General features: G+C 43.1%; 2 protein-coding genes across 4 annotated transcripts in view; one reads left to right on the top strand and one right to left on the bottom strand.

Moving 5' to 3' along the window:
• DCAF1 (DDB1 and CUL4 associated factor 1) overlaps window positions 1–23,492 on the bottom strand; it is a 58,350-nt gene extending 34,858 nt beyond the window's left edge. The window contains exons 1-8 of one of the 3 annotated variants that reach the window (XM_083429326.1): window positions 23,325–23,492; window positions 9,374–9,485; window positions 8,777–8,853; window positions 7,424–7,497; window positions 6,521–6,634; window positions 5,348–5,485; window positions 3,855–4,328; window positions 1,860–1,961 (exon numbers count right to left, since the gene is read on the bottom strand). In XM_083429326.1, coding sequence (XP_083285452.1) covers window positions 1,860–1,961; window positions 3,855–4,328; window positions 5,348–5,485; window positions 6,521–6,634; window positions 7,424–7,497; window positions 8,777–8,853; window positions 9,374–9,483 — 1,089 coding nt within the window. In that variant the 5' untranslated portion in view covers window positions 9,484–9,485; window positions 23,325–23,492. Of the gene's footprint in view, window positions 1–1,859; window positions 1,962–3,854; window positions 4,329–5,347; window positions 5,486–6,520; window positions 6,635–7,423; window positions 7,498–8,776; window positions 8,854–9,373; window positions 9,492–18,770; window positions 18,993–23,324 lie in introns of those variants that run through there. The other 2 variants (XM_083429327.1, XM_083429325.1) reach the window with 2 other exon arrangements.
• Window positions 23,493–23,656: 164 nt separating this feature from the next.
• The window catches only part of RAD54L2 (RAD54 like 2), a 68,432-nt gene continuing 64,718 nt past the window's right edge, over window positions 23,657–27,370 (top strand). Inside the window, exons 1-2 of the mRNA XM_083429329.1 lie at window positions 23,657–23,889; window positions 25,317–25,379. The gene's annotated coding sequence lies outside the window, so the exon portion shown is untranslated. The remainder of the gene's footprint in view (window positions 23,890–25,316; window positions 25,380–27,370) is intronic.

Here is a 27,370-nt window from a genome sequence, read left to right as displayed (position 1 = left end):
TGATGCCAGAATGTGAAAGGCTGAGGATATGAAGCGCTGAGAAGTTAAGAAATGCATTCAAGTAAGCACAGCATCAGGATTAGAATCAAAGCTAAATATGAATTCTAGGGTTCTTTTTATATATTATATTATATATATATATATATATATATATATATATATGCAGGTTTTGGTGTCCTCGGGTGTCTTCCCGTGTAAAAGTTGGGGTGTCTAGGCGACGTTTCGACGAGGTCTCACTCGTCATCTTCAGGCTGGTGCTTTCGGCTTCTTGTTACTGGAACAGAGCAGGATCTCAGTGTTTGAGTTCCTATAAATACTGTTGAGGAGGTGTGGTGTATAGCCTCCAATGTTCTGGGCAGAGAGGAGGTTCCCAGGCTAGTGTGCCTTTTCTTCTTTTGTTCCTTAATTACTTGAGGGATATCTTGAGTGATTTCTTGAGTGATTTCCTGAATCCCACTTAGGTGGGTCATTAGGTGTGGATTAGTTGCTAAAGCCTTCGTGTCTTGAACTCTTGAACTTTGTGAAGAGTTTTTCTGAGAAGATGGCTGTACTGCACTTGGTTGTGCTCTGGCTTGGCTTCGTGTATAGGGGCGAGCTGTGGTTTTGTGGTCTGTGCCAGCCAAATCTGTGTAGGGATTGCAGGGGGGTGCAGCATCCGGAGGTGTCACCCTGGTTTGGCTACTGGATGGTGTCTGTAATTTATCTGTGGAGAGGGTCTGGGTTTGGGTCTGGTGTGGTTGATTGGTGATGGCGTTCTGTGTGCCTCTGGATCTGGTGTCAGATTTTGTGGGGAGGGCTAATTTCCAGATGTCTGGCAAGCGGGATGTGTCGTCACGCTTGTTCATGTTGTGAGGGTGTTTCTCTATCTCGATGGCTTCCATGATTATTCTCTTGTGGTGATGTTCCATGTTAAAGAGCAATTTGGAATCTGCAAAATTAATTTCGTGTCCTGTTTCTTTCATGTGTTGGAAAAGAGAGGAAGTTTTTTCTTCTTTTTTGACGGCATTCTTGTGTTCTGCGATACGTGCATTTATTCGTCTGTTTGTTTGTCCAATGTACGTGGCTGGGCAGACTTTGCAGGGTATTTCATAGACCCCTTGGTTTTCCAACTGAATTTTATCCTTGGGGTTTCTGAGGATATTGGCTAATGACCCACCTAAGTGGGATTCAGGAAATCACTCAAGAAATCACTCAAGATATCCCTCAAGTAATTAAGGAACAAAAGAAGAAAAGGCACACTAGCCTGGGAACCTCCTCTCTGCCCAGAACATTGGAGGCTATACACCACACCTCCTCAACAGTATTTATAGGAACTCAAACACTGAGATCCTGCTCTGTTCCAGTAACAAGAAGCCGAAAGCACCAGCCTGAAGATGACGAGTGAGACCTCGTCGAAACGTCGCCTAGACACCCCAACTTTTACACGGGAAGACACCCGAGGACACCAAAACCTGCATTCCTGTACCCGTGAAAATCTACGAAAGCATATATATATATATATATATATGGCCTTAAAAACAGTGATTTTAATGAATATTCACATTGTTGTGAACCGACTTACAATTTTGAATAAAAGGCAGTATAGACGTCTTTTAAATAAATAAAATAAATAGACCAAAGCAGTCAGAGGAAATATATTTAATAAAACAGATAATCGTTGATCCCGTTAGGAAAAGAGCAGATGAAGGTTGCCTCAATCAAACTTAAGAGCAAAAACACAAGAACTCAGAATGCAACTTTGGCTCTACTTAACTAGATATCAGGTCAAAAATTATTTATTTCAATAACTGACACGGAAAAAAATAATTGGCACAGAATCACCACTTGTTAACAAGCAATTTGCTCTGCTGTCATTTTACCTTCAGGGCTTCAAAGGTGAGCAGTACATCATTGGTCCGTTTCAAATCAATATAGAACATCATTAGGTCTCTTGATCCAAGTTGCATAAAGATGGGAAGCAGCTGAGAAAAGTAAAAGATTAGTTCACTGTTGAAAAAATTGTGTGGAGAGCATTTTCGACAGTATCATTTCCCTTCCCCTTAAGTTTAAAGGCAAGCGAATACTGACAACAATCAAAATCCATCTCTGTCAAGTGACCAACACTACCTTGTATTTCTTACGGCTCAGCTAACAAGTTCCTTCTCAACAATTTTAGATGAAGGTGGTTGTCCAAGAAAGGGAGACAAGAGCCTCCTGTCAAAATGTGCATTGCGCCACTGAAGGAAAGGCAGTAAAGAAAGCTAATAAATGCATCTTTTCAGCACTTCTTTTAAATAGTTAACTCTCATTCATATGTTCAAATTATTAAATTGCAGGGGTGGGGAACCTTTTTCAGTCTAAGAGCCACATTCCCTCATGGACCACCTTCCAGGGACCATATACCCCTGGGTAGAGCAATGAATGCAGAGCTGACCTTTGTACAGGGGGCTACACTCCAGCCATGCCAAAGGAAGATGCTTCTGCACCAGGGGTCGGCAACCTAAGGCCCATGGGCCAGTAGCGGCTCACGAGGCTTGTCTAACTGGCCCATGGTGACCGCTGCCGCCGCCCCCCCGCCCACTCTTACTGGCGCAGCGACTGTCTTCTGGGTTGATGGCACCTGTGCACATGCGCACGGGCACTCCTCCGACCCAGATGTGCGCCAGAAATAGCATGTGCACACGAGTCCAGGATGGAGAAGCGCCCCTGCGCATGCACACACACTATTTCTGGTGCACTTCCGGGTCGGAGGAGCGCTGGAAATAGGGTGTGTGCACGCGCACAGGTGCTCCTCCGACCCGGAAGAGCGCATGTGAGCACATGCTCCTGCCCATCCTCTGACGGACGGAACGTTGACCGGCCCATCCTTGGATAAGGCTGCCAACCTCTGTTCTACACACACACATTCTCCCTATCCAGCAGAGTTCAAGGACACATTCCACCCAGGCAACAGGACTTAAGGACAATACAGAACAGGCCTGTCAAAGGGTGTTGCCTGCGGGAGAAGCACGGCCTAGAAAAGTCTCAAGGACAGGACAGAGAAGCCTGGAGGATCACATTCAGCCCCCGGGGCCAGAGGTTTCCCACCACTGTCTACAGAGGAACATCTCCTTCTCTCAACTCAAAGAGTCACCAAAAAAACCCCTGAGAAAACAATTCCAAGATCTCATTTATCTCATTTACACGCTCTTTGTGTAATGCTCTGGACCACGGGCAGGCAACCTAAGGCCCACGGGCCAGATGCGGCCCAATCGCCTTCTCAATCCGGCCCACAGATGGTCTGGGAATCAGCGTGTTTTTACATGAGTAGAATGTGTACTTTTATTTAAAATGCATCTCTGGGTTATTTGTGGGGCATAGGAATTTGTTCATAATTTTTTTTCAAAATATAGTCCAGCCCATCACATGGTCTGAGGGACGGTGAACCGGCCCATGGCTGAAAAAGGCTGCTGACCCCTGCTCTGGACACATCTTCAAGCAATTAAGCCCGTCATCTGAGGCCCATCTTCATGTACCTCCCTCACAAGGTCTGGAGGGTGGCAACCTTTTCTGTGGCGGCATGTTGTCCCCAGGAAGGTTCGGCTGCTACCTTCATTACATATCTTTAGGTGCCAGGTGAAATCATTTCTCTATAACCAGGCCTTTGACTGATTAAACATTCTATGGCCTTTTAAATGTATTTGTGGGAGGGGGTGATTGGTCTGGTTTTGGTTTTTTTGTATTCTCATTTTGAATTCCCTGTGATCTTCAGATGAAGGACGGTATACAAATTTTAATCATCATCATCATTCCAACCCCCCCATTACCACAATTTAACTGGATCATAAAAGGAGCCCATCCAGCCATTGCTTGTTTCCTTGCCTTTGTATACCTACCTCTTGATACTCCCCTAAGGGAGTCAAATACTGGAGAATTAACCTTTGCTCTATAGCGGAGGTCAAAGGGTATAAGGTATAGTTCGTGCCAATCACCCAAGGAGACATCTCTGACCAGCTGCTGTTAGACAGTTCAACAAACATCCTTTCTGGCTCCGTAGAGAAGCCAAGTTTTTGTTTTGCTTTCCGGAAATTCTCTCTTTCGTGTTGCTTCCCTGATTTTTTTGTGGCAGAGTTCACCCGACTACTAGTCTTGTGATTTGAGTCAAGGTTAAATGAGATTTCCATATCCCCGGTAACTTCCTCCTGTTCGCCATCCACAGCCATCTCCCCATAATCCATGTCCACAGCTTCTTCATCCAGAGGCAGCAGAGAGTCTGAGGGTACTTTTCGAGGACTGGGCCGCTTGTTTTCGTGTTTCGTGTTCACTTCATTCACTTGCAGCTCTCTCAAGCGCTGAAGCACAAACGCCACCTGTTGCAAAAAGAAATGGATGCAGCACTTTCACATAAGCAAATTCAAGTCAAGTAGCCTGCAGGAGACCAGGGAAGGAGAAATACAAGGCGTTTTTACCCTGGCTTCTGATTGAGAAGCAGCCCATGCGCCCTTCTCCCCCCCCCCCCACCCAAAATGGACCAAAGGCAAGGAGGGAGGGAGGGTTTGGGTTTAAAAAAAAATAGTTTTTGTGTTTAAAGCAATTTCCATGCAAAGACAGTTCATTTTCATTTTCTGTCTACTGTAGGAGTGCAGGGGGAAATGGACATGGGAAGAAAGACCTGGTGATCTTTGGTGATTACAGGCAAATACATCTATGACCAATGATCTGCACAGCTAACATGGGAAATCAGTATTTCAATTTGTTTTGTTAGTTTTAAAAATTATATCCTGCTTTTCACTGTGTAGGTCTCAAAGAGACTTACAACAATAAAACATATATTCTAAAGGCAACTCCCCATTTGTTCCTGTCTGTTTGCGACACCCCTTTTAGCTCGCTGTTCTACAGATTTTACTGAAGTGTTTCCTCTGCTCTGGTTTTTATGTTTTTTATTATTATTTTGTATAGGTGTTTGATTTTTGTGCTATTGTTGCAAAGTGCCTTAGGCAACATTTGGTGGACAGACAGTATACAAATTTAACCAAACTTTTACAATAAATCACTCCATTTGCTCCAGGTATTGAAATGAACACACCACACCAAGCACATTTCCAGCTACACGGCAGATAAGCATGAGAGATATGCTACCAAGAGCAGAAACATTAAGAATCAATACTCCGATATGAATCTATTTCCTCCATTTGCAAAGGACAAGTACAGTATGGCAATTTCCTATAAAGCAGAACCATGCAAATTCCCCTCCAGTTTTCCATCATTCACTGCAACTTCTGAAATCACATCTGTGAGGAATGAGCCCCCCAAAAGTCTTAGGATTCAATTATGCTTTGCAAGTGCTTGCTTTTAACAATGGGTGTGACGGATCTGCCATGAGTATTACCAATTGAGAATTCTCATCTCTGTAGTTAGCAGCAATGTCTTGGTTCTCCATGGCCCCTCCCAGCAATCCAGTTGCAAATGTCCTCAGAGGTTGATCAGCCTCTCGTGCCCATTTGAAGAGATTCTCAACTATGCCTTCCTAGAGTTAGTGGGGATGGGGAGAAGGACAGATATTAGCAGATAAATTCTCCTCTCCACAGCCACATACAAAGGGGAAAAAATAAAATTTATCAAGAATTGGGGAATATCTGAAGTCCCCCTACATTTCCCAAAGTGTAAGCCAGCATTTTCCAACTAGAACACCTAATGTGGGTTATTTTCCACAGTAATCCTGAAGCACTTCTGTTGACTTCACAAGGATCACACTGTAATTATATGAGTGTACAGTAGAATACACTATTATTATATACTTACAATAGCTAAGGTCCACTAAGCAATGGAACTGTGTACATATGTATAATCAAGGTCTGAAGTAGAGCAAATATGCATATACCAGCAGCCTTTTGTTATTTTTGCTATGGGATGACCTACTGGTGAGGGACAAGTCACTTTTTCAACTGAACAGCCATTTGCTCCTTCATGAAGCACAAACTGCTGCAGCAAATGCAGCAAAGGACATTTTTTCTCTAACCACATCTCACTTCTTTGGATCCTGGTCACATAAACTCGGGAATTTCATGCAAGAATCATCCACTTCCCGCTACCCACTACATATTGCAGTTGGGGATTGTATGTATTTGGAAGTCTGAGAATGTTTCTCCTGGGAGACCTGCAAACAGTCCAGAAGACAACTGTAAGCCTCAACTCATGATCAAGTTTTCAGAGTTGCATCCTTATGGTAAAAGACCCACAGAACATGGAAAACCTGGTTTTTTGAGAGAGAGAGAGACAGAGAGACTGAAAGTACCATTTGAAATTCACATTTGTATTGACAAGAAGGATATTAAAAAATTTTTTAGGCTGGTAACTTTCGTGAAATTTATACGCTGTATTTTGTGAACTAATTTACACAGCTGGCATAATGAGTCCAAGGCGCCCTAAAACGGATTTTTGATTTCTCACTCCTTTGAAACCTAGTTGCTGACTACCTAAGTCTGTAGAAATAGCAGAGAGAGTGGAGACTGCAAAAATGGTCAACAGGAAGGTTATGTGAGCATCATCTTATATCTGAGACCTTTTCCTGAAAGACGACAGCAGTTTCCAGCCCAGGCATGATGTCCAAAAGGAGTCGACAGGCAGCGGTATTCAAAGGTGGTTCTCTGCTTGTCATCACATAAGCATTCACCAGCTGAAAAGAGATAAAGAGAATTAAATAGTACTGTCTATTAAAAAATGATCCATATAAGAAAAAGAAGTTGCATAAGCATGCCGTATTGGACTGCAAGAAATATTAAAGATTTCCTCCCTTATTCTGAATGAAGCCAATTTATTATGGCTTAGAGCCTAAGTTCCCTTCTGTGAATGGAAGCAACAACGATCCAATGCTGGCTGCCGTTGATGGAAGCGGGGAGGCCTTTTTCATCAATTCCTCCTTTTCTCTGAAGCCCCCAGCACCACCTCCCATATTACACTAGAACAGGGTTTCCCAAACTTGGGTCTCTAGCTGGTTTTGGACTACAACTTCCATTATCTCTAGCTAGTAGGACCAGCTTAAATAAAAAATAAAATTTAAAGGTATTTGTCATTGTCTACAAATCCTCTCAGACCACACAGTCTGCAGGAATTCCAACAGCCAAATTGAATCTACACTTTCCTGGAAGAGCCAGACAAGGCGCAAAGACCGTTTTGTTTTTGTTTTGTTTTTAAGAAGCTGCTGCCGGTATGCATATTAAGTTAACAAACAGAAGGCTCTCCTTTATACTCTTGCTGTTGTAACTTGTACAAGTCAGGCTTAGAAAGATTTTATATCAGTTCTTGGAAGGTACATTCCTAATTAAGCACACAGCAAAGCTAAAAGAAAATGATCACTCTGGTACCCCTAACTCAAGGCAAAAAGATGACTGAGTAAAAGAATAATGAAAAGTTCCTAGCAGTCCTGATGTGCAAATCTATGGAAAAATGTAAAGGGCAAACCCACTGCATTCATGAAATCGTCGTTCTTGAAGAGTATCCTCAGCAAGTGGCCAAGCATACATTTTGGATCTGCCCGACCTAGAAAGAGATGGACAACAATATCAGCTTGTCTTCCAAACTTGATTAGCAATAATAAATAGCAAAGTATGTAGCATGCAGAATAAAAGGCATGGCTAGATTTTCTAGCTAGAAGTGAAAGGATGCTTCACATGTATCTTTTCTCTAAATGCATTCTGAGTAACATTTTTAAAAATGTTTTATATGTAGAAAACAAACCTTACGTTTAATGCAAAGCACATAGTTCACAGATTTATAAACGATCAAGCCAAAAAAGATAGTCAAGGCAAATGACACGTATTTAGAAAACTGAACTGGAAACAGTAATACATTATTACTGAACTGTCATTCTTTCTATTAAAATATCCAAGAACTGAAATGTCTAGACCTAATTAAAAAAAAAAATCTCAACATATTAAATCTCACCTCCTTGCTGACCACCCAATAAACCCCAAGGACAAAAAGTACAGCAGACACAGAAAAAGGAAGAGAAGATTGCAACACTAACTTAATCCGCTTGGTAACACTGATCCAAAAGCAAGATAAGGCTAGGCAGTCCCACCTCATATGGTGTATCATTGCCTTCACCTGTGTGCCATTCCAGTATAAAGTAGAATCCCTCACATTTCTTTCAAATTATCTTCATGGTATCTGGTATGTGCACATCTGTAAATTTTGTTTGATCAACCTTAACAAGATATAAGTAGGAAGGTTTAAATGAGCTGGAAAACTGCCTTCTATTTGCTCTGCGACAGCTGATTCTCTCATTTTTCATTCCAGGCCTCTCACAATAAATTTAAGCCCACTTTCAATTTATTCCTAATTTGTTTAAATATATATCACTGGCCTAAGAAACCACTAAACCGATAGTGAGGGACATGCAACCATCCAGATGCTGTTGAACTATAACTCCCATCAAGCAGTGTTTGATGAGCTGTGGGTGCATGCAAAGGTTCCCCACCACTTTGTTACACTACTTACAGACTGAGCCGCTAAAAAGGATTCAGAAGCTCAGCAAGTGTCAGCACAAAAACGTGACTATGGGTTTTCACTGTGTGAGGTATGCCCACATTTCCCCCCCCCCCCTTATATGCATTATTTCTAAAGTAATTGGAAGGGCAAATTCTGAAAGGAATTGTTGAAATGTGTCAAGCATTGGGGAGAAATCTGAGTGCCGTCCTAGCAGATAAACTTTGTGGAGCTACATCTCTGCGGTCTTGGCCTTCCCACCCTCTCTCTCGTTTACAACACGAGCAAGAATGAAGTCACAGTGGATTTGTATGCTCTCAATGCATCTTACCAGGGTGCCTATCATCAAATGGATCCGGATCTCGCTTGCGGTACTCTTCCGTCTCCTTCTCAATCAATTCCGACATTCTAGAAAGGGGGTGAAGAAACATGAGCCACTTGAAATCCCCCTCAGAATGAACGCTGCTAAAGAACTTCAAAAACCACTCACCCACCCACGTTCCAATTGTACTGCAGATGACTGAGACGCACAGCAGTAATTCAGCAAAGGAAATAAATGAGACTCTGAAGTGCTACACCCTGCTGAAACAAGGTCTATGCTGCCTTGTAATAAATGGGTGATGTCTGCCCTCGCAAGGCAGCCACCAACACAGGAACCCAGAAGACAGTAAAGAAAGCATTTATGTTAACATCTGCTCTCCTTTAATATTTGTTGGGTTTCTATGTTGGGAAGTATCATCAACAAATTATAGATGATTGCTAGACACTTGCAACTAAGGACTCTCGAAGTCCTTGTTTTTCTGCCAGAATTTTTTCATGACACTCTGCCCCTCCTTGTTTCAGAAAAGCCTCACTGGGTAGGCAGGTTGCAAGTAGGACTGAGTATAGCATTGCTTGTGTAACTGCACTTCTGAACAACTGTACTTACCGAGTAAGGATAGGAACAATATCTTGCCCACTGCCATGCTCTTTTTCCCACTGCTCCAGCAAAGCAGTAAGCTCAGCCTTGGAATCCACAAGTTCAGAACATGAAGTCATGACTCACCCTAAAGGTGGAAGGGAGGAAATCAGTACCAACTGGAAAGTAGCTCAGCTCTCAAAGGCATTACTTCTCAAACAAAAATTTAAAAATCTGAGTTTCCAAAAGGATTTTTTTACACACGAATGCTGCAGCCCTAAGCAAATTGCACTGAAATTAACGGGGTCTACTTCCTACTAAGAACAATTAAATTAAGCTGGGTAGATGAGGTGATTTTCACAATTTCCCTGCCCCTAGCAAATAAAATTGTACAACTCTAGGCAGATGACACATTGTATAATGACGGACAAAGAGTTCAAAAGGACCCTTGAGTTAAGGACAGAAACTGGACTTGTAAAATGGTTCAATGATCTGTTTCTTTGAAGGCTCAAATACTATTCAAGAAAGGCCAATTGTGGTGTTTTTTAAGGGCAATGTGAATCGCCTGGGAGTATTCAGTACTGAAGCATCATTTAAATTAAGTCTGAGCGGACCTAATAAACGTCTGGATTAACAGTGTATCTTGGCAGATACAAGTAAACCTCTCTGAGCTTTCCAAAGAAGAGCAGGACAGAGATCCACAACATTAGGCTGGCTTTGGCGTCCAGTCAAAAATATGCAGTGACCATGACCCTGTGACTTTCCCAGATCTTAGAATTAAATGACAGTAATTTTATTATTTATACCTCACCCATCTGGCTAGGTTGCCCCAGCCAATCTGAGCGGCTTCCAGCACATATAAAAATATAACAGAATTATACAGCTGGAAGGGAACACCAGGGTCATTTAGTCCAACACCCTTCAAGTGCAGGAATCCTGCTCACAGCCATCCCTGGGTGGGCTTGAACCACCAAACTTCTGGTTAACAGCCAGAAGCACTGACCCATTGTGCCACCTTCATTGTGCTGCCAAAATACAGAGAACATTTCCTGCTTTCGTCTTTAGCTCCAATTTTGGAAAGCAGGTGGGGCGAGGGGACCCTTCCTGTAAAAACAAGCCCCAGCATTCACCTCCAGCTTGGAGGTGGAGACAGCATATAGGGATTTCCCCTGCCGAGGACCTCAGAAACCCATTGAGGATGACCCCTATTCCCCACAGCAGCTTCAAGCTAGAAAAGGACTGCATCTTGCTGATTCGTCACTTCCTTGCAAGGCACTTGGAACAGCAATGGCAAATAATAATAATAATAATAATAATAATAATAATAATAATAATATCCTCCCCCCCCCAGCTTCCCTTACTAACTCAAGAGAGGAAGGTTAGGGTTCATCAGTTTGTCACCATGCTTCTATGAGGAAGGGCTGTGGCAAAGTGGTAAAACACCAGAAGGTCCTTAGTTCAAATCCTGGCATCTCTAGGTAGGTCTGGTAATGTGCTGTCTGAAACCCTAGAGCCAATGCCAGTCAGTATAGACAATACTGAAAGAGATGGGCCAATGGCTTGACTTCCTATATCCATGGCACTCATAGCACCAAAATCATCTCCACTCTTTTCTAAATACATACTCTAGTCACGTTTAATATGTGTAAACCACCATTCCTCCCCCACCCCATTTTCCTTAGAAACATACTCAATTATCTCCAACCTTCCTCCCAATTTTGGAGCTGGGGAGGGAGTCAAATTTGCCCCTACAGTTATAGACACCAGGAGAAAACATTCCTCTTCTCCCCGGCCTTTGGCTAATTAAACAATCTATGGTCTTTTATAGTGGGGCGCGTATTGTTTTCTTTGTTATGATTGTTTGTTTGTTATTATATTATGTATTTCTGTGTTTTTATACTACAAACCTCCATGTGATCTGCTGATGGAGGGTGGTATATTAATTTAATAATTAATAATAACTATTTTTATTTTATTAAGTAATTATTAATAAATACAAAATAAATAATGGGCTTTCAGAGTCAAGTCACCAAAGCCCCACCCAAATCTTCCCTAGCTTGGAAGCAGAGAGGAAAGCTGGAGCTCATCACATTCATCAGAGGCTGGAAACATTTGCCATGGTGGTGATGTCAGCAAGTGAAACTGTGGACCCATAGAAGAGAATAGATTATAGTAAGGGAGTTTATTACAATAAAACTTGAGCCTTTAAGTCAGTCTTAACTAAGTATTAATTTTTTTCCCAAAGCTGCCATATTAGGCTTGTATTTATTCATGAAGGCCTCTCTCAAATGAACTCTCATAAAATTGCAGACCAACTCCATTGGAAACAGCAGCCCATCACACAGCTACTGAACTTCTTCTGACAAGTGCCACACAGAAAGGGCTACCAAAACCTAAAGCTAAAGGGACCCCTGACTGTTAGGTCCAGTCATGGACAACTCTGGGGTTGCGGCGCTCATCTCACTTTATTGGCCAAGGGAGCTGGCGTACAGCTTCCAGGTCATATGGCCATCATGACTAAGCTGCTTCTGGCGAACCAGAGCAGCGTACGGAAACGCCGTTTACCTTCCCACCGGAGCGGTACCTATTTATCTATTTGCACTTCGTGCTTTCGAAGTGCTAGGTTGGCAGGAGCAGGGACCGAACAACAGGAGCTCACCCCATTGCGGGGATTCGAACTGCCAACCTTCTGATCAGCAAACCCGTGTCCCCTACCAAAACCTAGAGGGGCTTTATTACAGAGGACTCCTGGTGTTACTAACAGCACCATGAAAACCCAGACAGAACAAAAATACTGCTGGTGGGGTGGGGGTTCCACCAAGCCAGAAATGATTGTTCAACTTGTTTTGGATGAGAATGCACTCCCACTTTCAGAATCAAGCAGACAGCTTGAGTGTGCTTCTTGATCAAGCACTTTATGCCAGCTGTGTCCCTTCCTGGAAAATCAGACCCAGCAAGTCATTCATGCTCACTACATCCAAACTTTTTCATTCTTCCACCCCTACTCTCCACAGAGTAGGTTGCCACAGAGCAGGTTGCCAGGGGAGGAACACATCAGATTTCCTAGAAGTCTAACTAATACCCTGCTTTTCCTTCCATTGCTCTGTCCATTTCTGCTTCTCCTCACCATCACCAAATACATAAAATTAAACCAACGGTTTAGACTATGATCCACAGACTGTTCACTCCTGGAGCTTTAAAAATGTATTGTATCAAGATAGCTTAAGAATCACTCTCTTCCAAACAAACCTGTGCAGACTCTTCAGCTAGAACCCTGCTGACTCCTCACACACCTGCACACCTGAAGTACAGTGGGCAGATTTTAAGGGTGCTTGGGATGAGAGAAGGTAATTTTTTGTTACATGACTGGAAGTCTGCATGAAGTGCTGGATTCTGCCCATAATATGAGGCACACAACTGTCTAAAATCAGGACAGATTCAGTAATATTTTCCTAGTCTGCTGAAGAATCCAACAGTATTCAGCTGTGATCACATACAACATGTATTCATTTGGCAGATGGCAAAGTCAACTGGCCACTTTCCCAAACCTATGAAACTACACTGTTCAGAGGAGTAAATAATCCTGGATCCTACTTTTAGGACTGTTCTCTTCCTGTTTTCAAACTTCCTGGACTTTTCATATTTTGTAAGTATACCTGCTTTGGTATACTTGAAGATATTCAGTACAATTCCTCATTGCTCCCCAGCCCACACCAAATTTATTTGGCTCACTTTCGGTTGTCATTTTCAGGTGATCGGTCTTACTTACTGTGCCTTCTGCTTAACAGTAACATTTTCACTGTGCTGTTCTTATTTATACTGGAAAATGTAAGCATATCCTATACATTCTCAGTGAGCCTTGAGTCCACAGTGGTGGAGAAACCACACTCAATGCATAGCTTTCTATCTCACTGATATACTGTTTCCTGAAAGGCAATCTGCACTTTTTAGAGCTTTTCCCATCCACAAACAGATCCCTCTTCCCACTTTATCAGACATTATTCTAAGTGCAAAAGCAGAAGACAGCTGTGAATATATTGGCAGTACATCAGAAAGTAGCAGTAAGAATACACAGCCCAAGACTCACAAATATCTAGATATCTGATGAGTCATTTGGGGAAAGACTGGGGAAGAGGGAAGACCAGAATCTTAATTTGAAAGATTTTGAACACTGAACAGTGCAAGGCACACTATAGTATTTGCTTCTGTGTTCTGCCAATTCATTCCCCCTGCAACCCCTGGGCTAAGCAAGTTGCTTTCTCAAAACAGGAAGAGCCAATGACAACAGGATCAATCCATATACTTGACCAATTATTTATTTGGTTACATAGTTTGCATTATTATAATATGCAATTTCATAGATTAGCTTCAAATACAGCTGTAAAAAAAAACTTGGCAAGGGAATGTGAGCTCAAAGGCAGCACACAACAATAATCAACACACACACATATCCACTCACCCCTGAGATCAAAGGATTAATTCCATGCCAAGGCAATGTTTTGTCCAAAGTATTATACAGGTAACAGGTGTCTTTTGTTAATCTGTAAACTCTCTAGTCCAGCAAGTTTTCCAATATCAAATGAAGTATAGTCACAGCTGAAGTTCACAGCTGCAGAAGAAACCCCAATGTTTGTACAGTACATTTAATACACTGCAATGAGTGGGAGGTGTTTAGGTCCATTTATGTGACCTAATTAGATGAAACTGCAAGCATCCCCACACTAAAGAGGTTATTGTTTTAAGCAATGAAGAAGTTGAATCTTCCTTTTCTAAAGAAACAGTTTTGCTTGAAAGCATTCTATGGAGGTACTTGTGGAGTTTCCAATGGAATTGCCACTTACCTATGAGTGGGCAATTATCACCAAGATAGTTACACTGGGAACAAGACAAGTTTTACTGAGTGCCTTGAAACAAGGTATAGGGTGAAGAAAACAGACAGCTGGAAACCACTGCCTCAGGGTGCCCTGAGGCAGCTGTTTCCAGTGTTAGAAACTCAGCTATATAATCTAATCACCGAATGGACCTTTAAACCTAGGTTACAGTTGCCACAATGAAATATTTAGGCACCCCCCCCCCCGAGATTATTATTATTCATTTCGTTTCTATACTGCTTTATATTTTAAAGAACAAATCTCTAAGCAGTTTACAACACATTAAAACATCAATTACAACAATCCAGAATAAAACAAATTCAAGTTTCAAGGAAAATACTTCAGATCCTTCTCTAAGTGACTTTTTGCTTTCCCCAGATGCAAACCTGGCATCCAGAGGTTGCATTTGGACCTGTGTCTGGTGCCTGGCTAATTTCTAACACTGGCTGTTCCCAAAGGCTTCCTTCATCTTTCCCATAAAATGTAAAGGTAAAGGTACCCCTGACCGTTAGGTCCAGTCGTGGACAACTTTGGGGTTGTGCACTCATTGCACTCTATAGGCTGAGGGAGCCGGAGTTTGTCCGTAGACAGCTTCCGGGTCACGTGGCCAGCATGACTAAGCTGCTTCTGGCAAACCAGAGCAGCGCAGAAAAACACTGTTTACCTTCCCGCCAGAGTGGTACCTATTTATCTACTTGCACTTTGATGTGCTTTTGAACTGCTAGGTTGGCAACAGCAGGGACCGAGCAACGGCAGCTCACCCCGTCGCGGGGATTCGAACCACCGACCTTCTTATGGGCAAGCCCTAGGCTCTGTGGTTTAGACCATAGCACCACCCACGTCCCGCTCATCTTTCCCATACAGAAAGCCAAAGGAACACAGCTTCAACTAAGTCTGCCTCTGTGTGTGTGTTACATATGCAAATGCAAGTATGTACCTACATACGCCTGTGTGTGCATGCAAGAGAGAGAATGAATGACTGTTAGCAGCTTTTTTTAAAAAAAAGTTTTTATTAATTTTCTTAATAAACAATCATTACATTGAAAAAGAAAAAACAAAACATCTATATTCACTCTTAATATTAATCCATATTTTGGGATTTGATTCCCCTGACTTCCCTTCACTCCCTTTCCTGGTACCTTTGTGTTATTTTCATTTGTGGATGTCAACAAAAAGACTCTCTAATTACTTCCTTATTTAAACATTCTCCATAACATTACAAGTGTTGTTTTTTTAAAAAAAAAAAATCCTGCTAATATATTAACTTCCTTACATTGCTTTTGCTGTTAGCAGCTTTGCCTTGCCAGCAGCAGAGTGTTTCTGCCCTCCTTCCCAACCTTGGAATAAATACTTATAGTCATTCCTTTTCCTCAACCATAGCTTACAGCTATTTCATTTTAGTCCAAAATTATCGTCATAATCTTTTTTCAAAAAAACCTAAATCCCCAACCACTTTTGGCTTGTGGCCCCCCCCAAAAAAAATCAGCAATGGCGAAATGCTGTCCTCTGGCCAAAAAAAATAAATTAGCCACCCCAGTATGGTTCAGTGGCAACCTGGGAGAGCGGCCAACAAGACCTGGACCAAATCTTCATCATGGATTCACTAGGTGATAGTGTACTATATGGATGAGATTCAGCTAAGTTTTACTCAGAGCACACCAATGGAAATTAATAAACATGACTACACTAGGCCCATTAATTTCAGCAGGTCTACTCTTAGTAAATCTTGGTTGATTATCAATATAACTATTGTTCAACCTCAGTTCCTTATTTAGAAAAGGGGAAAAAAACATTTACAGTAATCTACTTTGCAAGATTACTGTGAAGATCCAAAAATAAACAAAGTGTTTTTAATATCAGAAATACAATTACAATGGAAGGCCAAACAAGAATAGGTATGTGATCAGTATATTCTGTAATTAATAGCAGCTGATAAGGAAGGAGCAAACAGGCAGGACCAGATCAGGTCTAGCCCCTGCCCTTGCACCACAATCATCCCACCACCATCATTTCACCAATTAAAATCACACATACAAACCTGCTATTTTCCTACTTTGAGGGAAAACGTACCCAATACTACCTATGGTTTCTCTCTGTAGAGCAAATAGCTTCAGGGGACAAGTTGTTAAAAATAGGGGCAAGCATTAACCCCTCTCACCTGCCACAGTAATCCTAATCTGATGTGCTCCTGCCCTCCAGCAGCTGCTATTATTATTAATCATTATATAATTGAATGATTGTCATGTGTTTACATGGGGAAATGTAAAGGCCTGAGAAGTATTATGTTGTGATCAAGTCAAATCTTGCTACCCGCCCATGACACTGTATGACCCAGCCACCACGGGCATGGATGGAATGGGAGAGTGGAGAAGATGCATGTCTGATGACCCTTTCCCTATGCAAACCTGACAGGTGTTTAGATGGGGCTATGCAGATAAGGCTTACTGGGGAAGTTTTAACAGTTCACATTGAGCTTCATGGAACAAAGAAAGAGGGCTGTGCTTCAGGATGTAGTTACAAGGGAAGACACATATCCTCACTACAGGAGAGCAATGCCAGATCTACCCACTTCCCTGCCCACAACCATTTTGCAACTAGCACAGGTCAAATTGTGACCACGCTGAAATCTCTGGATGCCAGGTTAGTGACTAAACATCTCCATCTGGCTGGCCCCTCCAACTATCTTAAGCAGAAGAGTTCATTTACTGCCTTTATAGCCTACCTTTGTCTCCAAGGAGTGCTTCCCCCTCCCCAGTTAATCCCTACAACAACGCAGTGAGGTAGGTTAAGAGATTGGGACTGGAACAAGGTCACCCAGTGAGCTTCATGACTGAGTGGGGATTTGAACCCTGTTGACACTCTAACCACCTATTGTCCTATTGACACTCTAAGCACCACTACACAACACTATCTTCCTGCTGTGGTGCAGCTATATAAAATAAGTAGGTAAATAAATCTGGGGCAAGTAAAATGTTACTTAGAGAAGGATCTGAAATATTATACTTGAAGCTTAAATTTGTTTTATTCTGTATTGATTTATTTGATGTTTTAATGTGTTGTAAACAGTTTGCAGATTTTTTTTCTTTAAAATATAAAGCGGTATAGAATGAAAACAATATTAATAACAGTAACAATTCAGCTGGAGGGGTGACACCTAGACATACCATTGTGGTGACTGTAACCTCGGTTTAAGGCGCCATTTGGCAATTAATTTATATATCCGAGTTTCTAACACTGCCCACAACACCTGATACTGGATGGCCTGGCTTCTACCAATATAAGAAACCAAATGCAAGGGCTGCAAGGTAGATTTTCACTCCCTCAGAGGTCCCTGTAATATGCAAGCCACTGTCACCCTACCACAGAACACACTGCCCATAAGGGCAGGTGTATCAGTAAATAGTATATTCCAAGAGAGAAGCATCACAGGTGACCCTTGTATTATTCAATATCTGGGGCTAAGTTCTAAAATTAAACATACTACAACTCAAACCAATCTAAAATTTCTTCCCCACTCCAACGTGTATGCAGCAGGGGTAGTAGTAGCTTCCCATTGGTCTGGGGAAAAGAATTATTCACACGCACAAAGACACGAACAACTTCGCAGAGCTGAATTCTGGCATCGAAAACAGTTTTCTAACTCAAACTAAGCCCTACAATTGGTGTCGCAAAGAGAAAGGTGGTTCACGTGGGGGGAAGAGAATAAGCTTCGGGCAGACAAAACCTCCCTCGAGAGTTTATATAAAAGCTGCCACGGCGCCAGCGTCCCTCCCCCACCCTGAGAGGTGACAGCTGGGGGCCAAAGAGGAGGAGAAGAAAAAGCGGGTTGGGAACAAAACAGAAAAGGTATGCTCGCGCTGGCAGGATCAGCAAGGACCAGAAGCCAGGCAAGTAAATGAGGAAGGGAGGCGGGGGCAGAGGAAGAAACTACCCTCTACTTTGCAACACATGTTGGTCTTTGACCCCCCAGCATCGCCCTCACCCCTCTTCTCCGCCTCCAGCTCTTTCGGGGGGAGGGGGAGGGGAGAAGCCGAAAGATGCAGGGCGATCCGCGTGGAGACGAGAGAAAAGTGAGTTGCTCGCCTACCAGGGCAGCCCTGCGCGCGTTGACTCGGAACTCGGTCGCACCGTGGCTTACGGAAAACATGCCCACGACCACAACCAATGGCTTAGGTATATCGCTACGTATCCCCCACATGGGCACTTCCCCCTCGCACGCGACCCCCTCAAACTCCCTTCCCTTCTTTACACGGGGAGATAAAGCGAGAGCCAGCGCCGTCTCCTCTCCCTCTGCTCCCGGCCCGGGAGGGCAACGCGGAGAAGGGCCCGAGCCGCCTTCCGTCCGTCCGCCTCCCTCCCCACCTCCCGGTCCTGGGCACCGGCGAGAGGGAGCCAGGAACACATGGGAGCCTCGCTGCCGGGGCTAGAAGGCAGCCTCCGCGCCGTCCGCCCAGGCGGGCTGCCGAGGCGGCCCCCACCCCGGCCTGCGCCTGTCACCGGCCTGGGCTTGCCGGCCTGCCCTTTCCCCCCTCAGCCCGGCCCCCCGCGCGCCGTACCTGTCCGGCGTCGCTGCTGCCCCTCTCGGCCTCCTCCCGGCCCCCCACGCACCGCGGCCCGGCGGCTGCTATCACTATGGCGGGCACACACTTTGCTCGTCACCGCGCTAGAGCTCCGTCACCCCCCTCCCTCTCCCACGCGCTCATCGGCTCGCTCGCACGCACGCACGCCGGAGGGGGGGGGCGGACGGCGCGCGCTCTGGCGACAGGGAAATGTAGTCCGGGCTACCTGCGCGTGCGCCGCCGAGCCCAAAGCCCGCTCCCATCCTCTCGCAAAGCACTTTGGGAGTTGCAGTCTACTGTCCCCATAATAGCGCATCTCTACATCTCCTGCCGATAGGCCGCTCGTTGCGTGTTTGAGGGAGCAGCCGGTGAAGGCGCGCTATTGACAGCTTGCTTGCCCTTACTGCTGTCGAGGAAATAATTTTGAAATAGAAAACGGGAGCTGGAAGAGCAGCTGCTGAAGGAGTTATCAAGAGTCACCGCAGTTGAAAATTTGTCAGAAGCTAGATGAAAACGTTCAGGCGCTGGGAAACCAAGTGCAACGTTATTCTGCTTTAAAAGTGCTTCTGCCTTAGCGAAGAGATGCGGAGGAAAGAGATGGGCACTGGCTCCACAGCTGCTGTAACGCTCACCTGAATGCATTAAATCCAGGGCCAACCTACCATGTGCTAAATGACGGATGGGCAGAAGGTAGATTGGGATCTACTGGTAGATCTCTGGCTGATTTGCAATAGGTTGTTTAAGGTTAGCAACGACAAAATTGCGTTTTCCCTTCTAAATCGTTGCTGAAATGAAGAGGGTTAACTAGGGTTTTATTTTGGGGTGAACTGACAGAGCTGAGTTCACTTCTGGTACTGAAAAGCAATTATCGGGCTCAGAATGTGCTCACAGACACCCTGTTCTTTAACACTATGTATCTTTTGTGCCTGGCCCAGGTTGGTAGATATTGGAGTTTGGAACTAACTGTGTAGATCCAAGGCAGCTAAACTCTCTCTGTCTCTGAACTAAATAATATACAAAGCAGACATTGGGAAGCTAGTGGCCATTTCCTAAATATGTTTACTTGAAGGTCCCATTGTGGTCTTACGGGACTTACACACTAATAAATGTGTTTTGCATTGTTTCAAACTGTACAGCTTTTTAAATCTTGGATTCTAGTTTACGTTCATCCATAGTCATAAGACCTGTGTTATGAGAAGACGTGCACTCAAATTCTCTTTTTTGTAAGCTCCAATGCAGGTTCTAACATAGAGAAAAGCAGTTGCTCCAAATAATAGCCCAATCCTATATGGATTTAGGTACCGTATACCTGATTCCATTGAAATTAAGAGGTTTACAGTGCATATGTCTCATATATCCTATATCCATAAGTATATACAAAATTGCAGCTTCAAGTGCTGGTAACATTGCAGAGAAATAGGAAATAAAAAGGTAAAGGTACCCCTGCCCGTACGGGCCAGTCTTGACAGACTCTAGGGTTGTGCGCCCATCTCACTCAAGAGGCCGGGGGCCAGCGCTGTCCGCAGACACTTCCGGGTCACGTGGCCAGTGTGACATCGCTGCTCTGGCGAGCCAGAGCCGCACACGGAAACGCCGTTTACCTTCCCGCTAGTAAGCGGTCCCTATTTATCTACTTGCACCCAGGAGTGCTTTCGAACTGCTAGGTTGGCAGGCGCTGGGACCGAACAACGGGAGCGCACCCCGCCGCGGGGATTCGAACCGCCGACCTTTCGATCGGCAAGCCCTAGGTGCTGAGGCTTTTACCCACAGCGCCACCCGCGCCCCTAAAATAGGAAATAAGAATATAGTATATACCTATGGCTGTTCCTTTTCAAAATATGAATACACTTTTGCACAGAATACTGCTTTGCATTCAGAACTTCACAAGTGCTCTTCCAAGAACCATACATTAAAATTAGAAGGAACAACCCATTATTCATGGTCCCATTTTTCCCCCTGGACATTTCAAACATCATAGTATTGGTGTTGCCATTATAAGATAGTGCTCAACATGGCTGACAGTACATAAACAAAGAACAAAATCCTTCAGCAATAAACACCAATACATATCAATACTGCAATCACAATATTAACCATTTGGTTAATAAGCTACATTGCGAGTCAGCCAAACCTGAACATCGCCATCAAATTTAACTGTTGTGTCCGTATTTGCAATCTTTTTTTTCTTTTTTTGTAATTTAGTGTTTTATTGATTTTTCAGAGTCAATAATACAGAAACATTAAATAAAACTCTCTCTCTACAAATAAATAACAATTACATTCACCCTCTCCAGTGCCTCACTTTTATTTTCATTCACAGCATCAAATTAAATATATAGAAAGCAATTTCCTCTGAGATAATTAATACAAAAATATAGTAAGACCCATTGAACTCTCTTGCTGCTCAACAAAAATCCACAGCATTTCACTGTATGTTATTCTGTCTAAGATTGCAGTCCTAACCCCACTTATGTGGGTGTAAACCCCATTGAATTAAATATGACTTACCTCTGAGTAGACATGGTTAGGTTTGCATAGTATGTAATCCTTATAAAACAAAATTACAGCTGCTATCTGATCCACTTCTCTCTCCCTGTTACAGAGTTCAGTGGGACCTATTCTCAAGTAAGTGCACATAGAACGAGACAGCAATCCATGACATAGATTTCATTGAACTGGACTTTTAAGTGGCTATAAGTATTATTTGTTCCAGGTTTGACTAGAATTAACTTCCTGAGAGAGGTTAGATACTATTTTTAGTGCATGAAATATTTATTGCACACGTGTATGATAACCGGTATACTAATTCGGGTCTATGTATGTAGTAAGCCTATGGGCCGGGGATTGTATCACTTCATTCTGTAGTTCCTTTAGTAGAGATGAGCTAAAGTTTGGAATCAGAATCTACCGTCAACATTTGACTTTTAGTTAAATGACTGATGGAAGTTAATACAACATTTGTTCATTTCTGTAGAAACCATCAGACACTGTCAAATGTAAACTGCTATTGCATGCAACCTGTCAGATGCTGAATACTATATACTATATGTCAGATGCAGAATTATCATTATTATTGTATTTTCTATGTTTATTTATAAAAACAGCATATTACAACAAACCAATTTAAAATACTACCCCTAAAATGCAAACTAAACTAAAAGAATAGATACAGCAGTTAAAAACAGCAGCATAATCTGTTCTAGAATTCAAGTCATAAGAAGCCCCATCTTTGCTGTTCCCCTAAAATCACCCAGATATAGTGTGCTCAGGGAGTCATTCCATGTGCAAAGGCACTCTTGTATACAACTAAGGCTAGGTCTACAGCATCCCTAAGCTGTGACCCTGCATTTTCAGAAGGTGTGCAACCCCTCCCAACACCACTCATCCAAACTGGAATACTTCCTGCTGCCAGAAGGAACCCCTATACTGCTTGGATTGTTTCAGTTTGTTAGGTCTCATCTGACCTGGTCTAGGGCAGCCTGTACATCATAAAATTTAGGCACATTTAAAAGCACATGACTTCTAGTAAAGAATCCTAAGAATTATAGTTTGTTAACAGTAGTGGGAATTGTAATTCCATGAGATGTAAACTACATTTCCCAGTAGTATTTGGGTGAAGAAGTCGTGTGCTTTAGATGTAAAGTGTGTACTTAGTCTACACCCTTCTTGGGATAAGTGTTATGAGCATATCGGGCTGGTATCCAGATTGAAGTAGATAATAAATTCAGTTTTCTGAAGGAAAACCTGGAGCCGAGATGCCATCACCCACTGCAACACCTTACCTAAGAAAAGATGAAGACTGAGCAGAAAAGTAGACCAGAAACAATAGGAAAGAATGAAGTATGAGTGAAAGAATCAAAGAGATGAGTGCGAAATGGGAAGGAGCACAAAATTTTCTGTTCTGGAAAAAATCACTACAACAGAACATGGAAGAAGAATCCAAAATAAAGCAAAAACAATAGCATAAAGGCCATACACTGGACTAGAGGTGTAATCAGATTAACAGGTGTTAAGTTAAATAGATATTATCAAAGGAGTTATCAAAAGAGGAAGATTAAATTATTTTGGGAAGGAGAGCATGCAACCATTTGTCTCCTAAATCAGAAATCTCTAGACACTCCCACTGTTCTAAATGTTCATACAGATTGCACATTTTCTGAGATGCAGTAGAGTACTTTTTCTAGCTGCACAATTTCCAGCATCACTGGCCTGAGAAGAGACTCCTGCCTAAAATTCTCAAGAGTCACTGCTCGTCAGTGTAGACAGTACTGAGCTAAATTAACCAATGGTCTGACTTAGTATAAGGCAGCTTCCTGTGTTCCTAGGGCTTTTATACACCTTTAAGAGAATAGATCAAAGATGCCCAGGGATTTCAAGTTTATGCCTAAAAATGTAAGGTGTGTGGCTCCTTCAAACAGGCATTTGAAAACACATAATACAGGTGCACTTGTCAGATAAATACCTAAGTTTCACTATGACTCCTTATTGAGACTACACCAGTAGCAAACATATTTCCCATAAGTTTGCAGAAGGCTGTATTTCACCAAACACTTTACCTTTAGAGGAAAAACCTGTTGATTAACGCTGATGAAGCTGGTTCAGCATTAAGAGGAGACGGCAACTCGTTTTCTTCTGGTGGCAGATGACTTTGTTTCATTTGGTTTTTCTTCTGTTACAACCACCTTGCCTTCTTCAAACATGTGTTTTATCACCAGATTCCATTCTGATGTCACAAAGCAGCCAGATATTCTCTTGTAAGCATATTTCTTTCTTTGGTTTTCACAAGAAGCCTTTGAAAATTAAGATACTGCAGGATAGGTTGTATAGATCCCGAAAGACACATTAGTGCACAATGAATTTTTAAAGGATTATGCTGGAGATGAGATTTTTGTTGTTGTAAACTTTGGGCATTGAAGTGTTCCAGGTGGATTTCCCCACTAATGCCACACATGCATATAACAATGAGGGAAAGGGGGAAGAGAACAGGAGAATATCCCAGTGGGTGCATATCATAAAGCCCTGTATTCAGAGCACACTTTTGCTAGCTGTTCTTTTGTGATACAGATTCATGAATATCAAAGGATGGAGAGGTTTGTCCCGAACTCAAAGCCAACTGGTAAAATGTCTTTCTTTCTTTCTTTTTGTGTTGAGCCTACAAAACAGGAAACAGATTCTGCCACATGCTCTACTATTCTTAAATGGCATTCCCCTGAAAACAAAGAGCAAGAAAGGGTCAAATAAACTTCAGATTTGCTGGACAGTATATTTCAGCCTGAAAGACTCATCCAGCATAGGCATTAGGTTTGTCCTGTCCCATACCTTGTGCTACAAACAAGCTGAGGTCATTTGTTCAGGATATTTTTCTCAATAAGAAGTCCAGGCCAGTGCACAAATATAATACATGCTGTGGAGACGTGACTCAGCCAAGGATCCTGTATTCAGTAGGCAAGTGGAAGCCAAGACAGAGCCTTCGCGCAGCTCTCCCACAGCTAGTAAAGAGCTGTGCGAAGCCCGAAGCCTGGGTCGTGCTGAGCTCAGCATGCCCCAAGCTTCTGGGTGCAGGCAAGCTCTCCGCTAGCCGTGGAAGAGCTGTGCGACTTCGCGCAGCTCTCCCACGGCTAGCGGAGAGCTGCCCGAAGCCTGGGGCGTGTTGAGCTCAGCGTGCCCCAGGCTTCGGGGTGCAGGCAGCTCTCCGCAAGCCGTGGGAGAGCTGCGCGAAGTCGCACAGCTCTCCCACGGCTTGCGGAGAGCTTCCTGAAGCCTGGAGAGCGAGAGGGGTCAGTGCGCACCGACCCCCCTCGCTCTCCAGGCTTCAGCAAAAGCCTGCATTCGCCCCATAGGATGCACACACATTTCCCCTTCATTTTTGGAGGGGGGAAAGTGCATCCTATAGGGCGAAAAATACGGTATTTCTTCCTGTAACTTGTTTTAGCAGTTCTGCAATACAGTGGTGCCCCGCAAGACGAAATTAATTCGTTCTGCGAGTTTTTTCGTTCTGCGAGTTTTTTTGTTCTACGAGTTTTTTCATCTTGCGAAACACCAATGTGTATTGACGGTTTCCCATAGGAATGCATTGGCGGTTTAAAAAAAAAAAGGCGCAAGACGTTTTCGTCTTGTGAAGCAAGCCCATAGGGAAATTCGTCTTGCGAAGCAACTCAGAAAACGGAAAACCCTTTCGTCTAGCGAGTTTTTCGTCTTGCGAGGCATTCATCTCGCGGGGTACCACTGTATACTGAACTAACACTTTCCCCTGGTATGTCATATGCCAATTTGACCCACAGGTTAACTATAAAATACACAATTAAAACTTCCTTTTATTACTTTGCACATTGTTCGTTTTGAATCTGCCTTATGCTCTTGATTAATGCAAAGGTTAAACGAAGGAAAAGAACTCAATTTGTCTTTCCAGTGCTATTCATTTATTATCTGCCATGCCTGCTCCTCTTGATGTCCCTTCTGAATTAATTACCGTAGTTTGCATCTTTTCAGCCTCTTAGCATATAAAAATGACCTAAGACTTTCATTCATTTTTCTATTCTCTAGATGTTTTCTATTTCTATTATGTTCTCTTGAGGAGTTTGGATGAGAGAACTTGAGCATGTCTGGGTAGGTTTAAAACTGATTTACAGAACAATTATTCCTCTTATTTTTGGGACTGCCATAGTTTGCAGTGCTTACTTCTATGCTAGAGGCTTTCAACAATCACTCTAGTTCTTTGTCTGCACTGGTTCATTAAGAACCGTGCAAGATCATTGGAAAATATTGTTTATTTTAATGCAATAAGAACTTAAGAAGAGTCTGCTGGATCAGGCCTGTGGCCCACCAAGTCCAACATCCTGTTCTCACAGTGAACGACCAGATGCCCATGAGAAGCCCACAAGCAGGATCTGAGCGCAATGTCTATCCCATTTTAAAACCATGCTTGCCCACAACCCTTGTGCTTAAAACTAACTAGACCATAGATCTCATTCTCGTTGCTATGCACACCTGGCTTTTACATCGAATGCATGGTGTCACCTTCCTCCATTTCACTCTATACACAGTACCTCCAACACAATTTCATCCCCATCCTTGAACTGTTCTCGGTTTCATCCCATATTCCTCTCTTTGCCACTTCATCGCCACAACAACATGGGAAGATCCTGCTAATTTAGGCCAATGACCCATCTAGGGCAGCATCCTGTTCTCAAAGTAGCTAAACAAAAAAACATTAAGCAGGATGTAACCGATCAGAAGGTCGGCGGTTTGAATCCCCATGACGGGGTGAGCTCCCATTGCTTGGTCCCTGCTCCTGCCAACCTAGCAGTTCGAAAGCAGGTCAAAGTACAAGTACAGGTATCGCTCCAGCGGGAAGGTAAATGGCGTTTCCATGCGCTGCTCTGGTTCACCAGAAGCGGCTTAGTCATGCTGGCCACATGACCTGGAAGCTGTACGCCGGCTCCCTCGGCCAGTAAAGCGAGATGAGTGCTGCAACCCCAGAGTCGGCCACGACTGGACCTAATGGTATAACAGCACTCTCCTCGCATGTGATTCCCAGCAACTGGCATTCGGAGGTTTTACAGCCTCTGACACTCGTAGAACGTAGCCGTCATGGTGAGTAGGCATTGATAACCTCCATGAATTTGTCTAATCCTCTTTCAAAGCAATTCAAGTTGGTGGCTATCACTACCTCTCGTGGGAGCAAATTCCATAGTTTAACAACGTGCTTTGTGTTAAGTTCTTCATTTTGTCCAATTTAAGGAAACTGGGATCCAGCAGTCATGCTCCTGTAGATTTATGCCTGCTTTTGGCAAAGTCCTTGGGATTGCAATTAATTTGGGGGGGGGGGAGAGAAACCCTGAGCCTCGACTGCTTACAAACCTTTAAGACATGTGCCCCCTTAAGTAGGTCTAGCCTATAGTGTGAGATAAAGCTGTTTTAATATGCAATACCTGGAACCTGCCTACAAGGAATTACACGGGGGGGGGTGTCTATTGGGTTGTTGTTTTTATTTTTAGAATGTATTTTGTGGTTTTATATCTTGATTTTATTCTGTGAACTGCCCTGAGACCCCCAGGTATAGGGCAGTATAATAATAATAATAATAATAATAATAATAATAATAATAATAATATTTTGTGGTGTAGGTGAGTTGCAGATAAGTATTTATATTATGTATTTGTAATATAGGAATCTTCTTTACAGTGGTACCTCGGGTTAAGTACTTAAGTACGGAGGTCCGTACTTAACCTGAAACTGTTCTTAACCTGAAGTAGCACTTTAGCTAATGGGGCCTCCTGCTGCCGGCGCGCCGGCGGAGTATGATTTCTGTTCTCAACCTGAAGCAAAGTTCTTAACCTGAAGCACTATTTCTGGGTTAGCGGAGTGTGTAACCTGAAGCGTCTGTAACCTGAAGCATATGTAACCTGAGGTACCACTGTATATTGAGTTCTACCATTGGTCTATCTAGCTCAGTACTGTCTGCACTGACTGGCTAAGGCTCTCCAAAATTTCAGACTGGGTTCTCTCCTAGCCCTACCCATAATTTTTTTTAATGGGACTTAAGTGTGTATAACTACACACAGTTATTCCAACTGTGCAATCCCCACTCATTTAAA

The sequence above is a fragment of the Podarcis tiliguerta genome (assembly GCF_965153285.1).
Source record: "Podarcis tiliguerta genome assembly, chromosome: 2".
Classification (NCBI taxonomy): domain Eukaryota; kingdom Metazoa; phylum Chordata; class Lepidosauria; order Squamata; family Lacertidae; genus Podarcis; species Podarcis tiliguerta.
This window is presented reverse-complemented; position numbering and strand designations above follow the sequence as displayed.